General features: G+C 40.0%; 2 protein-coding genes across 7 annotated transcripts in view; one reads left to right on the top strand and one right to left on the bottom strand.

The window, feature by feature from the left end:
* Window positions 1–1923: 1923 nt before the first annotated feature.
* On the bottom strand, window positions 1924–10929 carry LOC108431875. Of its 5 annotated transcripts, none has more exons than XR_005131604.1 (4): window positions 10814–10929; window positions 7744–7865; window positions 6918–7018; window positions 1924–1999 (listed from the first exon to the last, which is right to left on the bottom strand). XR_005131604.1 is itself a non-coding variant. In XM_017705330.2 (4 exons), the coding sequence occupies exon 4, from the start codon at window positions 5273–5275 to the stop codon at window positions 4259–4261; it is 1017 nt and encodes a 338-aa protein (XP_017560819.1). In that variant the 5' UTR covers window positions 5276–5296; window positions 6918–7018; window positions 7744–7865; window positions 10814–10929; the 3' UTR covers window positions 2999–4258. The 5 variants fall into 5 exon arrangements, 4 of the variants coding, with proteins under 4 accessions (XP_017560819.1, XP_017560821.1, XP_017560818.1 ...); XM_017705330.2 differs by lacking the exon at window positions 1924–1999 and adding an exon at window positions 2999–5296; XM_017705332.2 differs by lacking the exon at window positions 1924–1999 and adding an exon at window positions 2999–5296 and having other exon boundaries at window positions 7744–7862; window positions 10814–10887.
* Window positions 10748–22758, top strand: part of dpysl3 (dihydropyrimidinase like 3) — a 44114-nt gene continuing 32103 nt past the window's right edge. Inside the window, exon 1 of one of the 2 annotated variants that reach the window (XM_017705327.2) lies at window positions 10748–11068. In XM_017705327.2, the coding sequence (XP_017560816.1) occupies window positions 10763–11068 (306 nt within the window). In that variant the 5' untranslated portion in view covers window positions 10748–10762. Of the gene's footprint in view, window positions 11069–16578; window positions 16765–22758 lie in introns of those variants that run through there. The other variant, XM_017705328.2, reaches the window with a different exon arrangement.

Below are 22758 nucleotides of genomic sequence, written 5' to 3'. Positions count from 1 at the left end.
AAAAAATGACAATGCCAGTGTTGAAATGTTAGTTTTATATTCTAATTCTGTTGCTTTTTGTTGCACTTAGATACTTTAATAGAAATACATATCATTTTATGAAATCACAAAGTACTAGTCAGAAATACAGTGAAGGGAATTAGCCTCTTGGACTGACTAACAAAAAACAGACCAAGGCTATTACTGCCCAATCATTTCATCATGAACCCTATAAATTGATTTAGACCAAAGCTGCTGAGCAGTTGAAGCACTGCTGGACGGAAGCAGCTGTCCGGAAACAATGATGCTTTATATCTGCTGTTATAAACTGGCATTCTCTGTGGTCTTTCAGGATATTTTCCAGCTTATGACTCACTCTCAGTCACGTGCAAGATGATGTGAAAGTCAAGCACATTCAGGTGATACAGGATTACACAAGAAAAACAAAGTGAGTGTGTGCTTAGGGTAGTTAGTGTAGCGTTACTGTAGAGTGTGTGATTATGGTCATGGCTCATTATACTGACTAGAGAAAAATCACTGACAGGAGGTTACACAAAGTTGACAACAGCATATTATCCATGTAATAGAATAGCTATTTTAGTAATTCTAAAATAGGCTACTGTGTTTGTAAAATGTACAGCGTACTTACAGCATAATTGATGGTTTTCAAATAGGAGAAAATAAGGCAAGATTTAATATCTATTTAATATCATCAAAATTTCAAGCAAAATTAAAAAAGAACCATTATAAAGAAAGCATAGTAGGGTGTTACTTATGTACAGCATTATGAAATTAAGAGCAGCACACATTTTGCAGAACTCACAGGGGCACAAAAATCAAAGGAATACCCTCAAGTTAAGCGCTTAAGCCCTGTTCAAGCTGGATTAGTTTCACCTTCAGTATTACCATGACTTTGATCTAGTACCAAAAGCAATTGCTATAGTCTTTTATAAGTCTACTAATAATAATTCTGGCACAAATGATCCTTTATGATTCACCACCCTTTCTTCTTGCCCGCACCTTCCATTGAACAAGGGAGTAACAGAGGCTGCTCAAAACTCCAGTCCAAGCTCCTTAAAGCTCCCATCTTCTCATCATTTCCCTGTACTCAAGGCATGGTCTACATCCATCATTTTTTAAATGTATGCATCTTGACATTACTGTACTCAATTGTTAATGCGGTTAAATTTTAATAAAGCATTCAGTTGATGACAGGACACAAGTGTTTATAATATGTAGATCTGTAAAAGGGATGATTAAGTGAAAGGCGTCTCATTTGACAATGTTTGTCATGGATTGCTCCTTCCTCGCTTCTTATCCTCGCACCTTGCCCCTTTTCCTGAGAGGGAGGAGCTAAGATGCAAAGAAAAAGGAGGAAAAGAAAGGAGGATGAATAATTTAAGATCCATCCCATGATACTACATTTCTGCTCTGTCATAAACTGGCCTGCTCTATGGGGTATCAGGATATGTGCCAACTGATGACTTACCCTCAATAACTTGCATGACAGCACAAACAGATGTATAGCACTATAGTGGTCTTGTGTGCATAAACTGTAAATGGATCATGACTAGTTTCACTCTCTAGACAGATCACACTATCAAGTTGAAAACGAATGGAATCCTAACAGAAATAGAGGAGACAGACACACACACACACACACACACACCTTTTTAAGCCGCTTCTCCTTCTGGGTCATGAGGGGTGATGGAGCTTATCCCAGCTGTCATTGGGCGAAAGGCAGGATAGACCCTGGACAGGTTGCCAGTCCATCGCAAGGCAGGACATAAACAGATAGATGAAAATATACATACATTCATTCATTTTTATGTAACTGTCAGGCCTTCTTTCGGCTCTGTACTCAATAAGACCCCAGACACTGATCCCCTCCCGGACTCCTAGTCCCAGAATCCTCACAGAGAGCATATGACGCTCAACCTACCTGCATCAACCACTCTCCAGATCCCGGTGCCCTGAGTTCTAACTGGACACACCTGGCACTCATCACCTTCACCTAAGGCTGGGCGATAAAGCGATAACGATAAGTATCGCAATATAATTTTCCTCGACAGAACTATAAGAGAGGTTCGATAAATTGTGGATAGAATAGTGGTTGGTATAGTGTAGTGGGTAACACCTCTGCCTTGTAGACTGGGGTTCAATCCCCACCTGGGTAAGCTCCCTACACTATACCAATAAGAGTCCTTGGGCAAGACTCCTAACACCACCTTCGCCTACCTGTGTATAAATTATCAAACTGTAAGTCGCTCTGGATAAGAGCGTCTGCCAAATGCCGTGAATGTAATAGACCATTATCACACTTGCACATTCTAGCGACAGCGGTGGTTGTGTTTTCTTCTGCAAGGAAAGCGATGCTACTCTGCTGTCGCCAGGAGAGGATGCATTTCCGAGTTTTTCAACATGATTAGAGAGGGAGGGTGCAACCAGTAAAAAGGTTCGCTGAATATACTTCAGCAATGTCTGAAACATGGAGTTATACATTCCCTGTTTGAGTGGAGTAATCAAACTGTACTGGCTTAGAGTGAAGCCACTTCTTTCCTTACATCCTAACAAGCTTTAGCAGCATTAAATCACGTCTGCTCCTCACAACTAAAGGGCTGCTACAGCTCTCGGTCATATTTTATTATTAATGCATTCCCAAGCAACGAGAGTGAAAGAAAGAAGTGGGTTCATGCAAGTTACAGCCCCAAAAGTAAACTGCCTAAACGAAAGTAAACTGTGGAAGCTGTGAGGTATGAGAGAACGCTATTTTTCCAGGCTAGCTGTTTTTAGCAATTGGCTAACTTGAAGTAGCACTCCGTCACTCACACAGCGTGGCGAATTGATGATACTATAGATCAGACAAGACATAAGTTAGATAGATAGATAGATAGATAGATAGATAGATACTTTATTGATCCCGAAGGAAATTTAGGCATCCAGCAGCAACAACACAATACAGTAGGAAACATATTCGACATCTATCAAACACAGAACAATAGAAAATATATAAGGGTATAAGAACTTTCTGTACACGGTAAAGAACTATCTGTAGATGGAGGAGTGCAGTAGATTTTTCTAACAGCCAATAAATAAATTCACAGAGCAAAGTGCAAGGTGCAAACGACATTGGTTATAAAAGTGACTGATGTGCCATAGAATTATTAATATGTACATGTAAAAACATAGTTCTGTAAAGTGAATATGTGAATATATGAATGCCACACCATGAGTAAATGTACTTGAGTGTAAGAGAGGTTGGGGAAGTGTAATTGTGAATAAATAATTAAGCGGTTGAGTAGTTGAATAATGTCCATGTAGTGTGACTGGGTTAGACTCAGTCAGCAGCAGCCTCCCGTCCCCGATGGGAGGAATTGAAGAGTCTGATGGCTCTCGGAATGAATGATCTTCTGAGTCTGTCCGTTGTGCAGCTCTGTGACAGCAGTCTGCCACTGAACACACTCCTCTGCTTCATGATGATGGTGTAAAGTGGGTGACTATCATTGTTCATGATAGAAAGCAGTTTATCCTATCCTATTATATCCTATAAGTCCTCCTATCTGCTATTGTTACCAGAGAGTCCAGCTCCACTCCCACCACTGCCCCGGTAGAACATCTGCAGAAGCTTCTTACAGATGTTAAAGGACTGCAGTCTCCTCAGGAAATAGAGCCGACTCTGTCCTTTCCTGTACAGGGTGTCCGTGTTTGTTGACCAGTCCAGTTTGTTGTCCAGATGCAGACCAAGGTACTTGTAGGTCTTGACCGTCTCCACATCAACCCCCTCAATGGAGACTGGCTGCAGGGGTAGTCCAGACCTACGAAAGTCCACCACCAACTCCTTGGTCTTGGATATGTTCAACTGCAGTTGATTCAGTCGACACCAAGCAACAAATTCCTCCACCTGTCTCCTGTACTCCTCCTCCTGACCACCCTTGACACATCCAACGATGGCAGTGTAATCCGAGAATTTCTGCAGATGGCACATCTCAGAGTTGTACTGGAAGTCTGATGTGTAGAGAGTGAAGAGGAAGGGGGAGAGCACAGTCCCCTGTGGTGCTCCAGTGCTGCTGACAACAGTCTCAGATGTACCGTCAGTCAGCCTCACGTACTGTGGTCTGCAGGTGAGATAGTCTGTGATCCACTGCACCAGGTGAGGATCCACCTGCATCTTCATCAGCTTGTCTCTGAGAAGTGGGGGCTGGATGGTATTAAAAGCACTGGAGAAATCAAAAAACATGATTCTCACAGCGCTATTCCCCTTGTCCAGATGAGAGTAGGTTCAGTGGAGGAGGTAGGTGATGGCGTCCTTGACACCAATCCTCTCCCTATAGGCGAACTGGAGAGGGTCCAGTGCATGCTGTACCTGGGGTCTGAGAAGAGGGATAAGCAGTCGCTCCATGGTCTTCATAATGTGGGACGTCAACGCAACTGGCCTGTAGTCGTTGAGCTCACTGGGGTGAGGTTTCTTGGGGACAGGGACCAGGCATGAGGTTTTCCACAGCGTGGGAACCCTCCCCAGCTGCAGGCTCATGTTGAAGATGTTCGACAAGGGTAACTCAAGTTCAGAGGCGCAAGCCTTAAGAAGTCTCGGGCTCATCTTGTCAGGTCCAGCTGTCTTCCTAGAGCGGAGTCTCCTCAGCACCCCTGTGACCTGGTCTGCAGAGAAGTGGGGGGGGTGGACTGTGTGTGCTGACAGTCTGTGGTGGGGAGATCTGTGCAGCACTGAGAAGGCAGAGGCTGAGGTTGCTGTGATGGCAGGGCAGACAGAAGCAGATGAGGATGAAACAGGACAATCAAACCGGTTATAGAAGAGATTGAGCTCGTTCGCTCTCTCCACACCTCCAGCTGTTACACTGTCACTCCTTGGCTTGCATCCTGTGATTGTCCTCATACTGTCCCAGACCTCCTTCATGTTGTTGTTGTGTAACTTCTGCTCAACCTTCTTTCTGTAGGTCTCCTTAGCCTCCTTTAAGCAGGACTTGAGTTCCCGCTGAACGTTCCTCAGCTCCTCCTGGTTCTTGTCTTTAAAGGCCCTCTTCTTTTTGTTTAAGAGGTCCTTTACGTCACTTGTAATCCAGGGCTTGTTATTAGGAAAGCAGCGAACAGTTCTTACAGGAACCACAGTGTCCATGCAAAAGTTCAGATAGTCAGTTGTGCAGTCTGTTACCCCCTCAATGTCCTTGCTGTGAGAGTCATGCAGCACACTCCAGTCTGTGGATGCAAAGCAGTCCCTCAGGGTCTCCTCCGCCTCCTTAGACCACTTCCTGAAGGAGCGTGTTGTAGATGGTTGCCTCATCACACAGGGTTTGTACAGAGGCTGCAGGAGAACCAGATTGTGGTCAGATTTTCCAAGTGGGGGCAGAGGGATGGCCGTGTATGTATCACTGATGTTAGCATACAGGAGGTCAATTGTCCTGGTGGGACAGTCCACATACTGGGTGAAAAGTACTGCTTTCAGTTTAAACATACCATAAAGGAGGACTCTGTTTGTCTGGTGTTAGCTATATTGTGGTTCACCCCTCAAATTACTATGGAGAAATCCAGATGTCTGCTAGCTGGTGTTTGAATACATGGATGTGGTAGGTGTGATGGCAGTAAGGCTGATGTTGAGAAACTAAACAGTTAACACTGTTGTTTACCCAGAGGTGGACGAAGTACACAAATCATGTACTTGAGTTAAAGTAGAGATACCCAAGGTAAAATATTACTCCAGTAAAAGTAGAAGTCCTTACTCTAGACCTCCACTTGAGTATAAGTACAAAAGTATTTGCCTTCAAATGTACTTAAGTATCGAAAGTAAAAGTAATAAAAGAGTAATTATGGCTCTGATGTCCTGTTATCATGTCAAGATTCGCATCATAAACTCATTTTACGTGAAAATCCTCCAGTGTCTCTCTTGGTAAACCAGTCTTTTAATAGAACGTCATTAATTAGTGATGCTGACGTCTATTAAAATGATCATAAGCATAAAACACTAAAGGCAAACAGTTTCCATCAGGGAGAACCGAGTGGCTCTGAAATCACTTTTACAAACAAGCAAAGTTTCAGTTTAAGATTACTTTATAAATTAGTTACAAGCTGAATAAAAACTTTTCCTTTACTGTATAGATCTGGGTTGGTATGACCAACAGGTCAAAACAAGCTCAGAATAAAGTGACCGCTGTGCCCTGATTGGTGTTCTTGCTTTGCACTTCTTTCGTTTTGACATGTTACATTTTTATACACACAAAAACCAAAAGGAACAACAGATTTCTCAAAATGTAGTGGAGTAAAAAGTCAGATATTAGACTTTGAAATGCAGTGGAGTGAAAGTAAAAAGTTGCCCAAATTGGAAATACTAAAGTAAAGTACAGATACACAAAAAAAACTACTTAAGTACAGTAACATATTAGATTTATTGAGTTACTGTCCACCACTGTGTTTACCACTTGTTTAGCATTTGTAATGGGATAGTAATGGGAATGTTTTCTTTCTTAGATTATGACAAAATTATTATTACGAAAATTGTGGCCGTGCTTTTCCAGCTTGTAAAAACAGCCAACCAAAAACTTTCTCCCACTCTCCCATGGCAGATTTGTGAGATGTTCCACTGTCTGGCAAGTGTTTGTCATGTTCTGACCATAAAGGATGAAAACAGCAATTAACCACCAAGGAGAGAAAAATCTGCCTTCAAATTTGAAATCATAATTTGACATTTATTGTGATATGTATCGATATCAAACAATATGAATTTTGTTTATCGGGATAACATTTTCGACCCTATAAAGACTGGTTCATTCAGTGCAAAGTATTGCCACTGTTGTAGTGCATAACAAGTGTTAATTTTTCTACTGGTACTGTTTGACCTGGTTTGTTTTTTGACGTTTTCTGTCTTTGTCCTTTTTGGCTTATATGTCTCTAATGATTGTTGTTAGCTTCTATCTGGTTTTGACCCTCACCTGTTTTACTACGTTGTGTCTGATTGATCCTCATCACATTGGGGTCTCCAACTTTGGTCATTGGTCTGTCACATTACAAACACAGTTTATCTGTCCTGTCCCTGGTAAATAAATATACAATTACAGCAACAAAATCAACAAAAACAAATAAACAGGTGATGCTGATATTATTTGGGTATTCTCAAATAGGGGCATGGCATGGACCACTGATGAAAAGCTACAGGATGAGGGATACAAATTGTACATAGAAAAAGGCTATAGTCTCTACATGTATTACATACTATGTACAACTGTACTCCAACTATAAAGAAAGTCATTTAAAGCTGATATGAAATGCACCATTCTTGAGAACTTTACAGACTCAGATTTCTTTACAACGGTGGCGATAGTCAACCAAAGTGTTTAAAGCCTCTAAAAGCTACATCAAAGTAAGTTACTACTTGCAAATATGATGTGTGATCTGAGCCATTGTTGTCATATGAGGATTTGGTCTAAACTTTTTACAATACATTCAGAGCAGAGAGGCACTAGTAAGGCATTAGTGTACTGTAAAACAAAACATTACCTACAGAAAAGCTTTAACCATCTCATATCAAACTACAGAGACTTTGTTTACATCTCAAGAGTTCATTATGTAGACATTTTCAAAAACTGATGGATTTCTCCTTTTGAAGAAGGGCATACTTTTAAATAGCGTGCAACTCTATCATTAAAGTCATCTAAAATGCTTACAGGATTTCATTGAGATTTGGGCAGGGCATTAGTGTAAAGTTAGTGATGTATAGGCATGAGAAGTCCAGCTGTTATCAGTGTGAAATTACTGTACCTGTGCTAGGGTGACCTTTACCAGCTCTTCTTTCACTGTGGTCTTTGTCTTAGCAGTGCCTCAAGCTGGTTTAATGTGTTGTTTTCTGGCTGCTGATCTCTCACGAGGATGGTGCAAGCCTGCTGCCAGCCAAACAGAAACCCACAAATAAATAACAAGGGTAAATGAGTTGAACTCTTAAAGGAACATTTCAGTCAGTCAATCTTGCTAATAATGCAAGACAGCGCATTCTTATTATTGTTAACCATGTTAGCATGTTTAATCAAGCTATAAAAGATCAATAGGCTGGATTAGACTTTGAGTTAATTGTGTAGGCTGCAACATTGCTATGTATCTGTCCCTACTGCATAAATGTCCCCATTAAAAACTGTGAAAGTGCCTTACAGACAGAGTTTAGGGACTTTTCAGACTTTAGGGTAGCATGAGTTCAAATCTGAAAAGGTTGTCTTCTGCAGGTACTTCTGTCTACATCAGCGCTCCATCAAGCAGTAGGTTGCATGCTAAGACCTGACATTGTGCTGACTACAGCTCTGGAGACTATGAAGCTGCATTGGCCTTCATCACATCACTAGACAGATACAGACACCAATCTCTTTCCACAGTGCAATACTTTCTAAAAGTCACAGGGTACACAGTTTAACTTATGAGTACTGTGACATTTTCAAGTCTTACTACTAGTCTACCTGTCTACTAGTTTTTGAGTGCTGAAAGGGCAGTGTTCTCAATTGAAAGCCTCACGAGATAATCACTCTTAAGGGACCCAAATCTTTTGTTTTAAGAGACCAAACTGCAATGTTTGCACTGTATACCTAACAGTACATAAATAAAGAAAGAAGGTAGTAAGGATTCAAATTAAAATTTTGCAAAATGGATTTTATAACATAACTATTTTGTTACTAAAACACATTTTTGTAGGTAAAATCAGAATGTGTCATACGTAGTATAAACATCTGTTCTCTCATTGGGTTAAGGGGTTGGTGTTAGGTTAACTTTCTGGCAGGCCAAATCAGATGTCATCACAGGCCAAATCTGGCCCACAGACTAGACTTTGGGCAGCCCTGCTTTTAAGCCACCGGGCATTAACACTGAAAATAATGACTAGTAATATGCCTGGTCTCATGCCTGTGGTTGGCATAGTGTAGTGGGTAACACCTCTGCCTTCTACAGTGTAGACTGGGGTTCAATCCCCTGCTTGGACAAGCACCCTACACTATACCAATAAGAGTCCTTGGGCAAGAATCCTAACACTACCTTCGCATACTTGTGTAAAATGATCAAACTCTAAGTCGCTCTGGATAAGAGCATCAGCCAAATGCTGTAAATGTTCTCTGAGTGCATGCCTTCCTGCTTAAAATTTAGAAAGTCAAACAGAGAGCACAGGAAGTAGCTAGCTTACTAAGCTTTGGATCGCCCGGTGACTTGGAGCCATGTTAGCCTTGTGACGGTAGCCTGACCTATTTTTAGGACCGTCCATTCTACATTGAAAGGAGATCAATAATGGTGAAGTACAGCAGACATTATTAAACTTTGGGAAGATATTTACAAGACATACTTTGTATGTTTACATCAGGGGCCCTGAGGAGCCAGATTAATTTAATTAGAAAGAAACTCAGATTTAGGTTTCCAGGCTTTAAGAATCATAATTATCATAGGCAGAATAAGGCTTTACTGGTCAAGTTAAGCATGCACTGTACACACATGGATTTGAATTTGTCTTTGGTTACACCCAGTATCCAGTAACCTCACCTGATGCTCCTATAACATCTCAAGTACACTCCAGAGTTTGTAATCATTAGTCTGTCGCACAACTCTCAATAATTTCAATTCAGTTCAACAGGTGTTGTCACAAAGCAGCTTTACAGAAATCCAAGTGTAGGCCCCCAGCAAGCCTAGGGCCACAGTGGCCAGAAAACAAAAGCTCTATAAGAGCAGGAGGAATACACCTTGAAAGGAACCGAGAGGAACAGATCCTTTTCTGGTCAACACCTGTTAGCAAAACAATAACACAAAAAGAGCGATATGAATAAAGAACGAAGACAATGACTACTAGCGAATGCTGAATAATGCTCTAAAATGTAAATATCTAAATAATAATAAAGATATATAAAATAATAATCAAGCCTGTCCCTGGACGGAAGTATTTTGATTAACGAATACCTATGACTACTGATCCAAATTGTCCCTAACCATACTCATGCGCTGTCAACTGCCTCCTGGTCTTCTTTATGCTCACATTAAAAATCATCCACCGTGTTCTCATTTCTCTAATATACTGTATATGTCTAGCACAATCCGTGGCCTCTTTAGACCTAAGAGACATTTAACTTTGGCCACTGGCGTAGCTCATTAATCGTTCTCCTCTGCATTTACTTTTGTTTTGCACATCATTTCTAAATGACTTTGTGCAGTGCCTCCTCAGGTTTCCCCAGAACGTCTCAGTTTTTCTCTGCCACAGTCACCCCTGCCGTTATTTGCTCCTGGATTCCTGTAAAGCACAAAACCCCAAGTGTTGATTTACAGTGTTCTGTGGAATGGAATAATATGAACACTGCAGGTGTCCGTGTAAGTGTCCACTGCTGTATGCTTTGTAAAAAGCCCTACAAATACTGTTTGAGTTGGACCGAATCAACCAAGATATCAGTGTAGCTGGGCACAGAAGTGACTAACCCTGTTTGAACCCTGAAGGCTCAAAGAAAGGTTAGATAGTTTAAAATGGCTTTTAATCGTTTACTAGATAGTATTTTAGATCCTTTATCTAGCCTAACGTGTGATTATTTCTATCTTCCCTCAGCTGCATATTGTTCAGGGTGTCCTTGCTACTCTATTCTAAGCACTCTGCTGCTGTAGTGTAGAAAGAATTACTCTGTTCTTCTCATAGGTGTATTCTAACGCTCCGTGGGGATACAGGACAGCAGTGCCACCTCTGGTTTTTGTTATCACTTTAGCTTTACTCCGCTCACTCACTGTCTCCTCGTCTCCTCGTCTCCTATCCTCCTTCCTCTCCTCTAGCACCGGTAGCATGGCCGAAGCCAGGCGCGCTTTGAGCAGAGAAGACGAGCTGCCGGTTTACCTCGCGCGCTCGGGAACCGCAGACCAAGCAGCGCGGCAGAAGCACGGCGGACTGTTCTGCAGCGTGGAAGGAGCTTACGAGAGCAAAACCATCGACTTTGACGCTCTGAGCGTCGGCCAGCGAGGGTCGAGAACACCGCGAGGACAGAAGGGAGTGGACACGGAGACACCTTCCTCAGTAAACAGTGCACACGAGTTTAAAAAGGCGACAGAACTAAAACACGACGTGGACAAGGCGCTGCTTTCTAACGACGAGGTAAGACGCTCGATTCTCTCCGTTCTCTGCTCACAGGTGACTGCAAACGCGGCTGTTTGCTTCCAGTGTTCGTGCTAAACGTTCCCGCACACCAGTGTGGTTTCAAGAAAGTTTGACCCGATATTCAAATGCGTTAGCCGTATTAGCATATGCTCAAATACAGACTGACAGGGTTTCAGGGAATGTCAGGAAGGCTTAGCTCTGTTGTTGCTAAGCAGATTGTATGCAAGAACTAAAAGCCCATGTAGCTTAGTATAAAATAAGTGAACGTATGAAAGATGGTTTGTAAAAAAAATACTTTAAAAAATAGCACACACAAAATTATCTAATGATGGAAAACAAGTGATGAGGTATTAAAATGTAAAACCGTAGGTAATTCATCTCGAGGATCACATGTTTACGATCAACTATTACCTATCATACAAAATCCTTCTGTAGACAGAGAGATCCAAAGAGGTTTGAGGGCTGATGTGTGTCACACACTCCTCGTTATCAGGTGATGCAGGCCTGCTCTGTGATTTGATCTGGACTGGACTGAACCTTAATGTTCAGACAGATGGGTTCTTTATCGGGCCAGCTCTCCAAATATTAGGGGAAACAGCTGGCCATCGGAGAAAGTCTAAACGGGTTCATTAACTTCCATAAATAAGTGCTTTTGTGTGGCCCATAGGCTGGGATATTCTCCAAGCACCCCAGGAAAAGGAAAGATTCTGCCCACCATCATTGATTATTGTACGCCAAAACAGCCCTCTAGCACATTTAAACCCCCTGATCCTACTTTAAAAGAATAAGCATCACATCGCGAAGCTAAAAAAGTTCATGCAACATTCAGGAGTAGAGGAGGAAGGAGGTAACATGGGGTAAAAAGTAACACCAGTTGTTTTTTGTGTAGTTAAACAGGTTCAGCTAGAACATGCTTTTGGTCATCTTCTTGTTTTCCTATAATATTGTCACCTGCAAACTTTCACAGCAATGACACACGATTCACCATGAAGACTTGAAAGTAACTTCGTAAAGTCATCGTAAATCTTTCTCAATTACTAGGTTGCGTTTATACGTTATGGAATTCAATTGTACGGAATTTTAATCATCCTCTTGGTGGCTGTAATGCAGCACGGTTTGAATCATATAACCAACTCACAACAAAGGCTAGCCAATCGAAAGGACAGCCTCCACGCTGTAGAGGTAAAAAAGGAGACAACTCCATATTCCCTCGTATAAATTCAAGAGAGTTCCTTTTTCTAAAACTTTCATTCACAGATTCATCAAAATGTACTGTAGATGTCACTTAGTGATACTTCGTTGCGATGCATTTTTCAGCGTTTCACAGTGTTTGACAGCAACCTTTTCCACAAATAACATTTATTTTGATGCACGTATTTTTTATGTATTGTGTGTATAATCGAGCTTACCAGATGTTTATAGCAATATATTTATAACCAGTCACTCAGATACGATTAACTCTACCTAAGTTGTAATGTTTTCACTGATGCCGCTTTCAGCTGAATTGTTCATGAATGATATGTGCTCAAAAATGTACGTTTTTATTTGTAGCAAAGATGGGAAGGTTGTTTGTATACACAAAATTTTAATCTTGCTCAAATTTTTGGCTCGGCCAATTTTGTTTCATTTCATTGTTGACTTACCTGTTTGCTCTACTTGAAACTTCTCTTATATGGAAATATGGAAACATAATGGTTTGGGCAAGAGACCCCAGAGACTCATGGAATTTTAAAATCATTGCTTTTTGCTTTAGGGCTTGTGACATTTATTTACTTCATGACCTTGCGCTGTAGAGAGTTTTATTAGATTTATATTATGCTTATATATGCATTTCATATATATATATATATATATATATATATATATGAAATGCATATATAAGCATAATTTAAATCTAATAAAACTCTCTACAGCACAAGGTCATATATATATATATATAGTGCATTGTGTCAGCTTAACTGTACACCTGAGTAAGATGCATGTTGTGTAATATGCCAGGCTGAGTCACTGAATTGATTTACCCCCTCGCTGTTTTTTACCGGGTGTGTGAGAGACGTCAACATTTTATATGCTGATAGGTTGGTTCTGGACAAAAATCATCATAATGTATCACTGTATTGTTCTTAGGAGTTGAAAAACACTCTATAGGTATTTGGGGGAGCTGTAAGTGTTTCCCTTACATAATGCAATCTGGCACTTATAACTTCAATTTATTATTAGCAACATTTAATGTTTTGGGAAAGGGAAACTGGTTGTAGAACATTATATAAAGGATGATTTTAGTTTCTGTGATGATTTTATTTTCTGAGACAAGTTGACAGTGATGGAGTTTGCCCATTTATATTGATCTGGGACCAATTTTGCTGTTTGGAAACTGGTCCACCATTATCTTAAAAGGGCAGTAACTATCTGGGGCAATACTGACATAATGGGCATAAAACCTCAGGCAGAGATGTCCCTCTTGTGGAGGGACAATATCATTACTGTGCATCTTAAAACAGATGACTCAGCAACAACACAAGAAAGGCATTGCAGTACCAGGAGCACTTTGATAATGAAGAAGCTCTGTCTAATGCACTATGAAGAACTTTTATAGTATCAGTGATGTTTACGTTAATGTATCTTGCCTAAATGCATGTAGGCCAGCATACCATGACATACTAATGGAAATGAATTAGATGGATTACTTGCTGGGAAAATAGACAGAGAAACATTTCCCTAAATTCACTGTAGTAATATTAGGCAATAGTGCTTTCACTATAGCCTACAATATAATGAGTTCTGTGATATGTTTAGTTTAGTGCAAATGTGTTTGTATGTTGTAGGTTGATTATGTATGTGTTGCATTGTTTTTGCAATAGTGACCAGTTTTCATTAGCTATAAGAAAGATTGCATGTGGTCCATAAATTAGTATTGTGTGTTGGTTTTGAAAGGAGTACTATGCAAGAAGCTGTGTGCTTCCTACAGATTTCTTAAAATCTGCCTATAATTGAAATTGTTGGTTAATGGTGAAATAGTAATAAATAAATAATAATAATGATAATAATAAAAACAAATTTATTTGGGTACTTTGCTTTAGAACACCCTGCATGTACCTCTCTGCCATTAATGAACTAAAAAAAATCCCACAGACATTTTATTGCTCAAAGAAAATCAAGAATGTTCATAACCATTTAATGTAACCACTTTTTATGATGTAGCCTTTAGTCGCATTATACACTGTGGACAACAACACATTGTGAATTTGGTTGTTTTATAATGCAGAAGCTGAACATTGTTTAAGATCCAAAACCGGTTTATACTACTAACTCGGTGATATCATTAGAACATAAAAAAATGCATCTCCTTCATTTTGAACTGCTGCTGTTCTTCATAAGTAATTCATGAGTTAAGGGGTGGAGTCTTCAGAGTAAGATTAGGGAGCAGTATTGTCTTTGACCCTGTCCTCTGTGTATATGTATGTTTGTGTTTGTATTTGTATGTTTGCAGGCTGAGATGGGTTAACAGGATGCTGACACTAGGCAAGCACTTTAGTATGACATATTAACTTAGTGTGAGGTTTATTTGCACACTGAAATAATTTAGCCACAATACAGTAGTACTTTAGTCTGCAACAGAACAAGTGGAGCCTTCTGTAGCCTTTGTGTGTGTGTGTGTGTGTGTGTGTGAGAGAGGGAGAGAGAGAGAGAGAGAGAGAGAGAGAGAGAGAGAGAGAGAGAGAATGAGAGGGAAGGAGTTGCAAAGGGAGGCAAAAAGGAGGGTATAGACAACATGATGGGCTGGGGCTCACCAGCTGCTCCCCGGGCCTGCCTCCATCCTCTTTGTTTTCACTCGTTGCCAGTATGTCTGTCTAGTCAGTATTTACAGAGCCTCTTTATCATAGTCAAAAGCATGCACTCTTATCCATCAGTGAAACTGTCCAAAAAGTGTGTTCTTTAATTTTGTATCAGTAAACAAAGCATTCTGTTCCCTTCCCCTGTTCCATAATTAATGCATATTTGCCACATCTGATACAATTTTTACCATACAAAAGTGGCACTTTGCGAGGTTTATATGTCTGTGCACTCTGTCTACAGGCTAACACTTTTTTTGGATAATAAAGAATGAGTATACTTTATCTCTTGACTGTGGCAATTTTAATTGTTCACCTTGAACAATTTTAATTGTTGCCCCAGCCTGATTTATAAAACATTACAATTTTATTTCTACAAGTAAGTGCATTACTTCTAACCCTCTCTAATGCCAGTTTAGTAACACTTCCAGCTACAGTAAATAAAATGTTGAAATAAATCCTGGTGTGACATTTAATAGCTAGAAGGATAAGTACCGTTGGAGTGTGTTAAACCTACAGTGTCCCATAATTGTGCATTATTTTTTTATCCTAAAGTTTCTGCAACTGCCATTTTTCCTTTTTTTTTCGCCACAGATCTGTTAGCCATGTACGTTTGCTAACCTTTCTGTGTTATTTACTAAAATATTATGCACTTTGACACAAAATTGGACAAAAATGTGCCCATGTAGAAACAGGGTCACTCTGGTGTGTGTGTGTGTGTGTTTCACCCAAATTTAGCTGTTTAGTGTTCATCCTAAGTTTATCACTGAAGCAGAGCTGTATGTAAACGTTTTAAGCAGGTAGCATTAATGCTAGGGCTGGTGTTGATGTTGTTGAAAGTGGTGTAACACACTACACTGTGATAAAATGACATAATCATAACTCAAGTATTCAACTCAGTGGTTTAACTATTGAGATTTGCCTTTTGAAATTTTGAAAATGTTCAGTGTGTGAAATGCACAGATAAAGTACTTTTTGCACAGTGATTCAGATTGACCATAAGGGGGCACTGTTAGAAATCAAGTTGCGTTTTCGTGCATCATAGAAAGACATGAAACAGGCACGAAACTGCCTGGCTTACAGATGTCAAGAAAAGAAGCTAAACAGTTCATTACTAAACGCTAATCAGTTCATTATGTAGGCAAAAGACGATGCATATAAATGCCTTAGTGTTTTTTGTGCTCACAATATAAGTAAACTACAAAGAGGACTCATAAATATGCTAATAAACTTAAACATGTCAGTGGGGTCTTGTAACGAGATCACAGCCAGGCTGTATCCTGAGTAGTACCTTAAATATCGTTATCACTGGTATGTTTTTAACTGCTGAAGTGCTGAAAACCTGATTGTGTGTGTGTGTGTGTGTGTGTGTGTGTGTGTGTGTGTGTGTGTGCGCGCGCGCGGTAAACCTCAAGGTCTTTAACATCAGGCAAAAGCGGACTGGGGCCGTTTTGTTTTCACACTGTACAAATCGGTAGGACTAGAAAACGAGCGGGGCCGTTTTGAGGGGTCGCAGTTCGTTTGCCCTGTTCACATACGCCCAGAAAATCACGACTCGGTGGTCTGAGTCTGCTTCCGACACTGAAACGGTCCAAGTGTGAAAACGCCCTAAAAGACGTAGCACCCGCGCGCCCTCTGCTGGAAGACAAGCGGCAGCACAGCGAGGGAGGAGCCCCCAGGCTCGCTCTGTCCTCGCCAGCAAGCGCTCCGCCAAACACCGCCCGCTTTCCCCGATCACATCAGCTGCATCGCGAGCACGGAGAGACGCAGGGACCACAAACACACCAGAGGAACAACCAGAACGTCAGCAGCGCCGATACCATGTCTTACCAAGGCAAAAAGAATATTCCGAAGATCACAGTAAGTGAAGAGTCGCTGTTGTCTCGTTCGCAAGACGCCTCTATTGTTGTTTTAATTGTGCGGAAACCCTAAAAAGAGCGAAAGGTTTCTCGGTGCTCGTCGTGAAAGAGCTTTTGTTAGATAAAACTGCAGCAGGAGGCGGCACGACTGGCTCCCATTGCGAGAAGCAAAAGACGATTTCTTAAAGCTAAACCGCAGCTTCTATGCTCGTTTCATGGATTTGATTGATGCTCCTAGTAAATACACGTTGGGCTTCCCTTGTTACATTTATTCCATCGGTCTATATTCCTCCCTGTGGATCTCTCTCGAGAAAGGAAATTACGCAGCGTACACAAATAAGGAAACATTCAGAAATCCCAGTTTCATAAGTAAACCAGTCAACAACATTTTGAGCGTATAGCGTATAATGGCCCTTTATCCACCCCCCCCAGCCGTTAGGCTGAATCGGCTCTGGACTGCAGCAAAAGAAAAACACGCCCATTAAGGATCAGGGCTGATAATAGAAGGCAGGTATTCGTCTGCTACAAAGGTCCAAGGCATCTTGCGTACATGTTTTCTGCTACAGAAAATAGTGATTAGACCCTTAAAGGGGGGAAAGTCAGTTTCAGTAAGCTGGCTTGCTATCATACTTTTATAACTGTTGCAGCTGGGCTCTTTGTCCTTTCCTGCACCCTGCAAATGGCTGTGATGGTGGTAGAATCTGACAATGCACACGGCGGTGAAAGACGGGTCGCCCATTATAATTACAACTTCTACCAAAACTGTATTTTTAAGAATACTGCAAAATCACACAGGACTTTAAGCTTTCCCGTAGCTGCATGTTTAAATAGCAGGGTCCTGCCGTCTAGTCAGACTGCTGTGTTTTCACTTGTCATGCATCAGCTTTTGTGTGCATGTGAAGGAAGACAGAATGGGGTCTGGTGAGATTTTTCTAGGTGTGGTTTGCTTTTTTTTCCATCTCCTCATGCACAGCAGCCCCGGTGTTGTGTGCAGTGCACATGTCATCAGTAATTTTCTCCAAACATCGATGTGGGTAAAAGTGACAGGATGTACTAGACAGGACAAAGCCTTTTTTTGCCCGTGTTGGCACTGCAACTGGCAATTGAAATGGGCTGAGGGTGGCATCTGTCTGATGGGTCCTCATGGCACATGAGACAGCTAACTGTGACCACCACCCCATCACCATGGCGACAAAATGGTAAAGACGAAAATACAAGGGTGGGTGGATGCAGGCTGGCTGATCCAAAATCAGCTTTATGTTATTTATTGCAGGTGCAGGGTTGGATGTCGCAGCTTAGAGCTCACATTTTACAGGCGACATGTAGTTTCATCATCTCAGTAGTGTTAACACAATCATAGCATGTATGTGACTCTAAGGTTACGTTCTGAAGTCATTCCCTAATCATTATCAGGAAGCACCCGGGAGCTTTAGTTACCATTGCAATGCCATTGACCGTGTTGGAAAAAAAAAAAGATTTGTCCATTTATTGTACCAGGCAAGTGCAGCTTATTAAGATTGGTAAGTTCCAGTGTTTTGACCATTCTGCTAGCAAAAAAGTGCAAAGTGCTTATGAGTATATGGTAAATATTTTGGTCACTAAGCAACAAGGTTGGAGCACTGTCGCTTTTCTTCCATCCCACCCCAACTCACTACGCAGGGCTCGCACAGTTAATAGTACACTCCATAATATCCTCTTGGCTCAGAACTCTGGCTTTTTTCCCTCTCCAGTCGTAACACAAATGACAGCACTGTTCGCATCCAAAATGTAAATCCAAAGTATTTCTGCAGTTGTACATGTTCTACATGTTCTTTTCAAACAATTTCAGATGGAATCCATCCTTAAATTTCCCCACACAATCTTTTAATGTAATCTTTAAATATTGTGTATTTCGTCGTGCTCTGGATCTGTCTGCAGTCTTCTTTGTAAGTTAAGTTAATCCATAAAGACTTATGCTTTTGGTGTAGGACTGCTATTTCTGTACCAGTAGCTTGTTCTGTGCTGAAGCCCAATCATTCTTCCCCAATTCCTTTAAGATCTTTGCTCTTATCACAATGCTTTTATCCAGGACATGCTAAAAATAAATCACCAAAATCCAAGAAACATGCATCACAGCAGCAGAATTTTAGTCAAGATATTTTGAGAAATTGCACATTTTCACTAAAGTGGCTGTATGTATACAGAAGAATACATTTAATGAGATGACAAAAATGAGAAGAATTCAATAATAGAAGATTCCATTAATGTTCTCAAATGTTATTCTTACACTGTGGGAGAACCTTTATGCAAGGAAGGTGCTGAAATGTAATTTGTGATACTGCTTTTTTGTTCTAAAATGGATACCAATACCAATATTGAAATCTTGAATATTGGCTCATACAATTTATAGTTTCTTTAAAAACTACTAAGCTTTAAAATAGAGGTGCACCGATCTCCAGTTCCGATTTCTTTACAGCCTAATTGGTACCAATTCAGAATAAGAATCGGGGGTTTATGAATGGTTTAAAAATAGTTTGTTAATGTTATTAACAAGTTCATACATGCCTTAAAAATCGTTAATAAGCAGGTACAACACAAAAATAAACGGATTGCCTAATAGGACACACATTTGTCTATGCTGTGAAAGCTCAGATGTTGCTGGTTACTGATCTCACTTTGTCTTTTTCTTCAGTCAGCGTTAAACTGCTCAGCTTCATCACATCATAAAGAAAATTATATAAAAGCTCACTTTTTCACTTTTTATTTTTGTGCTATAACTGTATTCATGACTTTATGGTGTTTATGATCTAATTAATAAACATTAATCAACTAATTTTACCATTCATAAAAGTGGTACCGCCTAATTTGCTGATGACATTTTCTTCTTTTTATTTATTTATTTATTTTTGCATGTGTATGTAAGGGCTAAATGAACACATGAACGCATAAGAGAAGGCACATTCCAGTGCTTTACATTAGCCAAAGCTACAGTGTACATAACATTATTTTATCTTTAGCTTTTATAGATTTAAAAGAAAAATTCATAGTCAGTGTAAAACTGCATTATGTGAGGTTTGTTCAGACTAAAAGAAGTAGCATGACCGAGCCATGCTAAAACAGGGGTATTTAATTAAAATCCAGTATGGTCTGGTTGAAGAAAATATCCTAAAGGAAAGGTCTGGAACGTCATAATGTCGGACTTGCGGTTTGATTCGGTAGCCTAGTAGGTATATCAACATCTTATATAGTCAATGACTGAATGTCAAATCAAATAAAGTGCAATTCAGCAGTATTTCAACATTTATTTTCAGTTTTCTCTTTTTAGAGCAGGCCATGTAAAATAATTTCCCTCTGACTCGCTTTCTTCTCTCTCCTCGTCCCTCCCCTGTGTGTGCATCACTCGCTTGAGTGTCCGTGCCCATCATAGTGCTCAGATCTGATTGGCTGAGTAGCGCCATGTGTGATATTTACAACGATTGGTCTGTGAGTCTCCTGGGCTGCTAAACCAGTACCAGTACTGCCTTGTAAGACACATTTCCTTTGAATACTCTTTTAACATGTTCACAATGGTCGGATTCATCCTCTTGGGGAAGGGGTCCGAAGCATAATCAGCATTACTAAATGTTCTTCATCCACCAGAGATGGTGTCCCAAATTTTCAAATCTCTAAAACTGACATAGTGTAGCTTTAAATAATATAAATCTAGTAAAGTATTAAAACCATTTAGCAAAATTATTCATGCGTAACTGTGCTACAATATTTTGGTATAAATATAAGTTTGGGGAATTTACCCGATTCAAATCTTAACGGATTCCGAGCATGTATCTCTACTTTAAAATGAGCTATTTTTAATTGTCTGTCATGCTCAAATTACGCTGCTGTGACAGAGAAAGACATACGAAGTTAACAATATGACATCACACAATGTGAGAATGTGCTATTCCAGGGAGGAATTTTTACAGGTTTTGATCAGATTCATTCTTTTTTTCTCATTTAATATCTGATCCAACAGTTTTTGCCGACATTGCCCTGTTACTGTACCCAGTATCGGACCGGTGCCATCACTAGAAGATATTAATTAAGCAATTATTACTATCTGCTGATTTCTTTTTCACAAACCTGGCATGCGCAAAGTCAGTGAAAGGAATGTTTTGTCCATGTCTGAGAACTTTCCCCCATGCTGCTTTCCTGTTTTCCTGTGCTTCGTCAATGTGGAAACCAGATCCTCTCCTCGATTACAGCAAGAGCTTCTCAAAGATGAGCTCACATTCTTTAGTGTCCCTAGAGAAATAGTTTCTTGTTTATCCCTCCCATATAAAATACACTACTGGAAAAATTTGGCTCAAAAATAAAATAAAGTCTCTACAGGTTGCTTCTTGTAGTGATAAAGGAGTAGTTTGTCCAAAAAGCCTTATTCGGCGCTGCCCTCTAAACATTAAAGCACCAAGTTAAAAGTTGGAACTTTTGCTTTCATAAGACCCATGAAATCTTAATAAATGCATTTGCTGCTTTCTTTGATTTACATTTATTTGCCTCAACCCAAGCATACCTTGATTGAAGTCGTATGACTGTTCAAAATTATTGCAGTCAGCTTAAATAATCGTGAACATCTGAAATAATTGCGATTAGGCGATTATGTAAGAATTATGCAGACTTAACTGCAACCTTTGTGGAAATGATCCAACATAAAGTGAAGAATGGGATACACCCATTATTTCTTCAAGGTTATTTTTTCTCAAATCAGTCACACATATCATAATATAACAGTGTTTAATTTGGGTACCTGTACTTTAGAATGCGATAATGCTAATTTCTGATTAATTAATTAATTAATGATTCATTAATTTCAAGCTAAGGCGGTCAATACTACAAAACTCCAGCCCACATTTGGCTACTCAAAGAGATGATGCTTAAACAGGCGTTCAAGGTTGTCTACTTCATTTGTTGCAGTTTACAGTTAATTAACTTCTACTAAAATCAGAAGTCCCTGGAATAAATGAGCAATTTAGCCTTATAGGAGTCTACCAACATAATAAACAAAACTATGTTTGTATACAGGCTGTCTTTCCTATGGTTTCAGGCTTGTTCTTCATGTGAAAGAAATATGTGAGTGCAAATATGCAGGTACTCATGAGAATATCTGGGGAAACAGCAACTTGTTTGACTAAAATACACTGACAGTATTTGTATGCCGTGCATAATATCACAATATATTAAATTACATGTCTAGAATGAAAGATTTGCATACAAAAGCTAATTAGCCTCTACTAACTTTCTCCTGTTATTGGTAACATTGGAATTTTAGTGAACTGTCACTTTAACAGGATATTGATGTCAAAGAGACTAGACAAGAGCTTGTTTCTGTGCCATAAAACTTAAAGTGGTCAGACTATAGATTTCAAACTCTTGGCAGATGGTTTACAAAAATTATTTTTATTATTTAGTTATTATTTTTTTATAGCCAACAATGCAAACCAATATGAGAACTTTTTCAAATGATTTTTCACTTTATTGATCCCTAAGGAAATTTAGCAGGTGTGAAGTGGAGGAGATTGGAGTCAGTTTACAGTGTGTCAGAGTTCAACTCATGGGCTCTCTGTACCAGCTTCAGCTGTGTGTTAGTGCACATGGCATGGGTAACTTGCACATCTGTGAAGGCACCATTAATGCTGAAAGGTACATACAGGTTTTGGAGCAACATATGCTGCCATCCAAGCAACGTCTTTTTCAGGGACATCCTGCTTATTTCAGCAAGACAATGCCAAGCCACATTCTGCATGTGTTACCAACAGCGTGGCTTCGTAGTAAAAGAGTGTGGGTACTAGACTGGCCTGCCTGCAGTTCAGACCTGTCTCCCATTCAAAATGTGTGGCCTATTATGAAGCACAAAATACAACAACTGAGACCCCGGACTGTTCAGCAACTGAAGTTGTACATCAAGCAAGAATGGGAAAGAATTCCACCTACAAAGCTTCAACAATTAGCATCCTCAGTTCCCAAAAGCTTATTGAGTGTT

The sequence above is a fragment of the Pygocentrus nattereri genome, chromosome 16 (genome assembly GCF_015220715.1).
Source record: "Pygocentrus nattereri isolate fPygNat1 chromosome 16, fPygNat1.pri, whole genome shotgun sequence".
NCBI classification, from domain to species: domain Eukaryota; kingdom Metazoa; phylum Chordata; class Actinopteri; order Characiformes; family Serrasalmidae; genus Pygocentrus; species Pygocentrus nattereri.
The sequence above is the reverse complement of the archived record's forward strand: the minus strand, read 5'-3'. Positions and strand labels throughout refer to the sequence as shown.

Excerpts from the sequence above, each read along its gene's own strand:
- LOC108431875 (XM_017705330.2), bottom strand. The coding sequence starts at position 5,275 with ATGAGGCAACCATCTACAACACGCTCCTTCAGGAAGTGGTCTAAGGAG.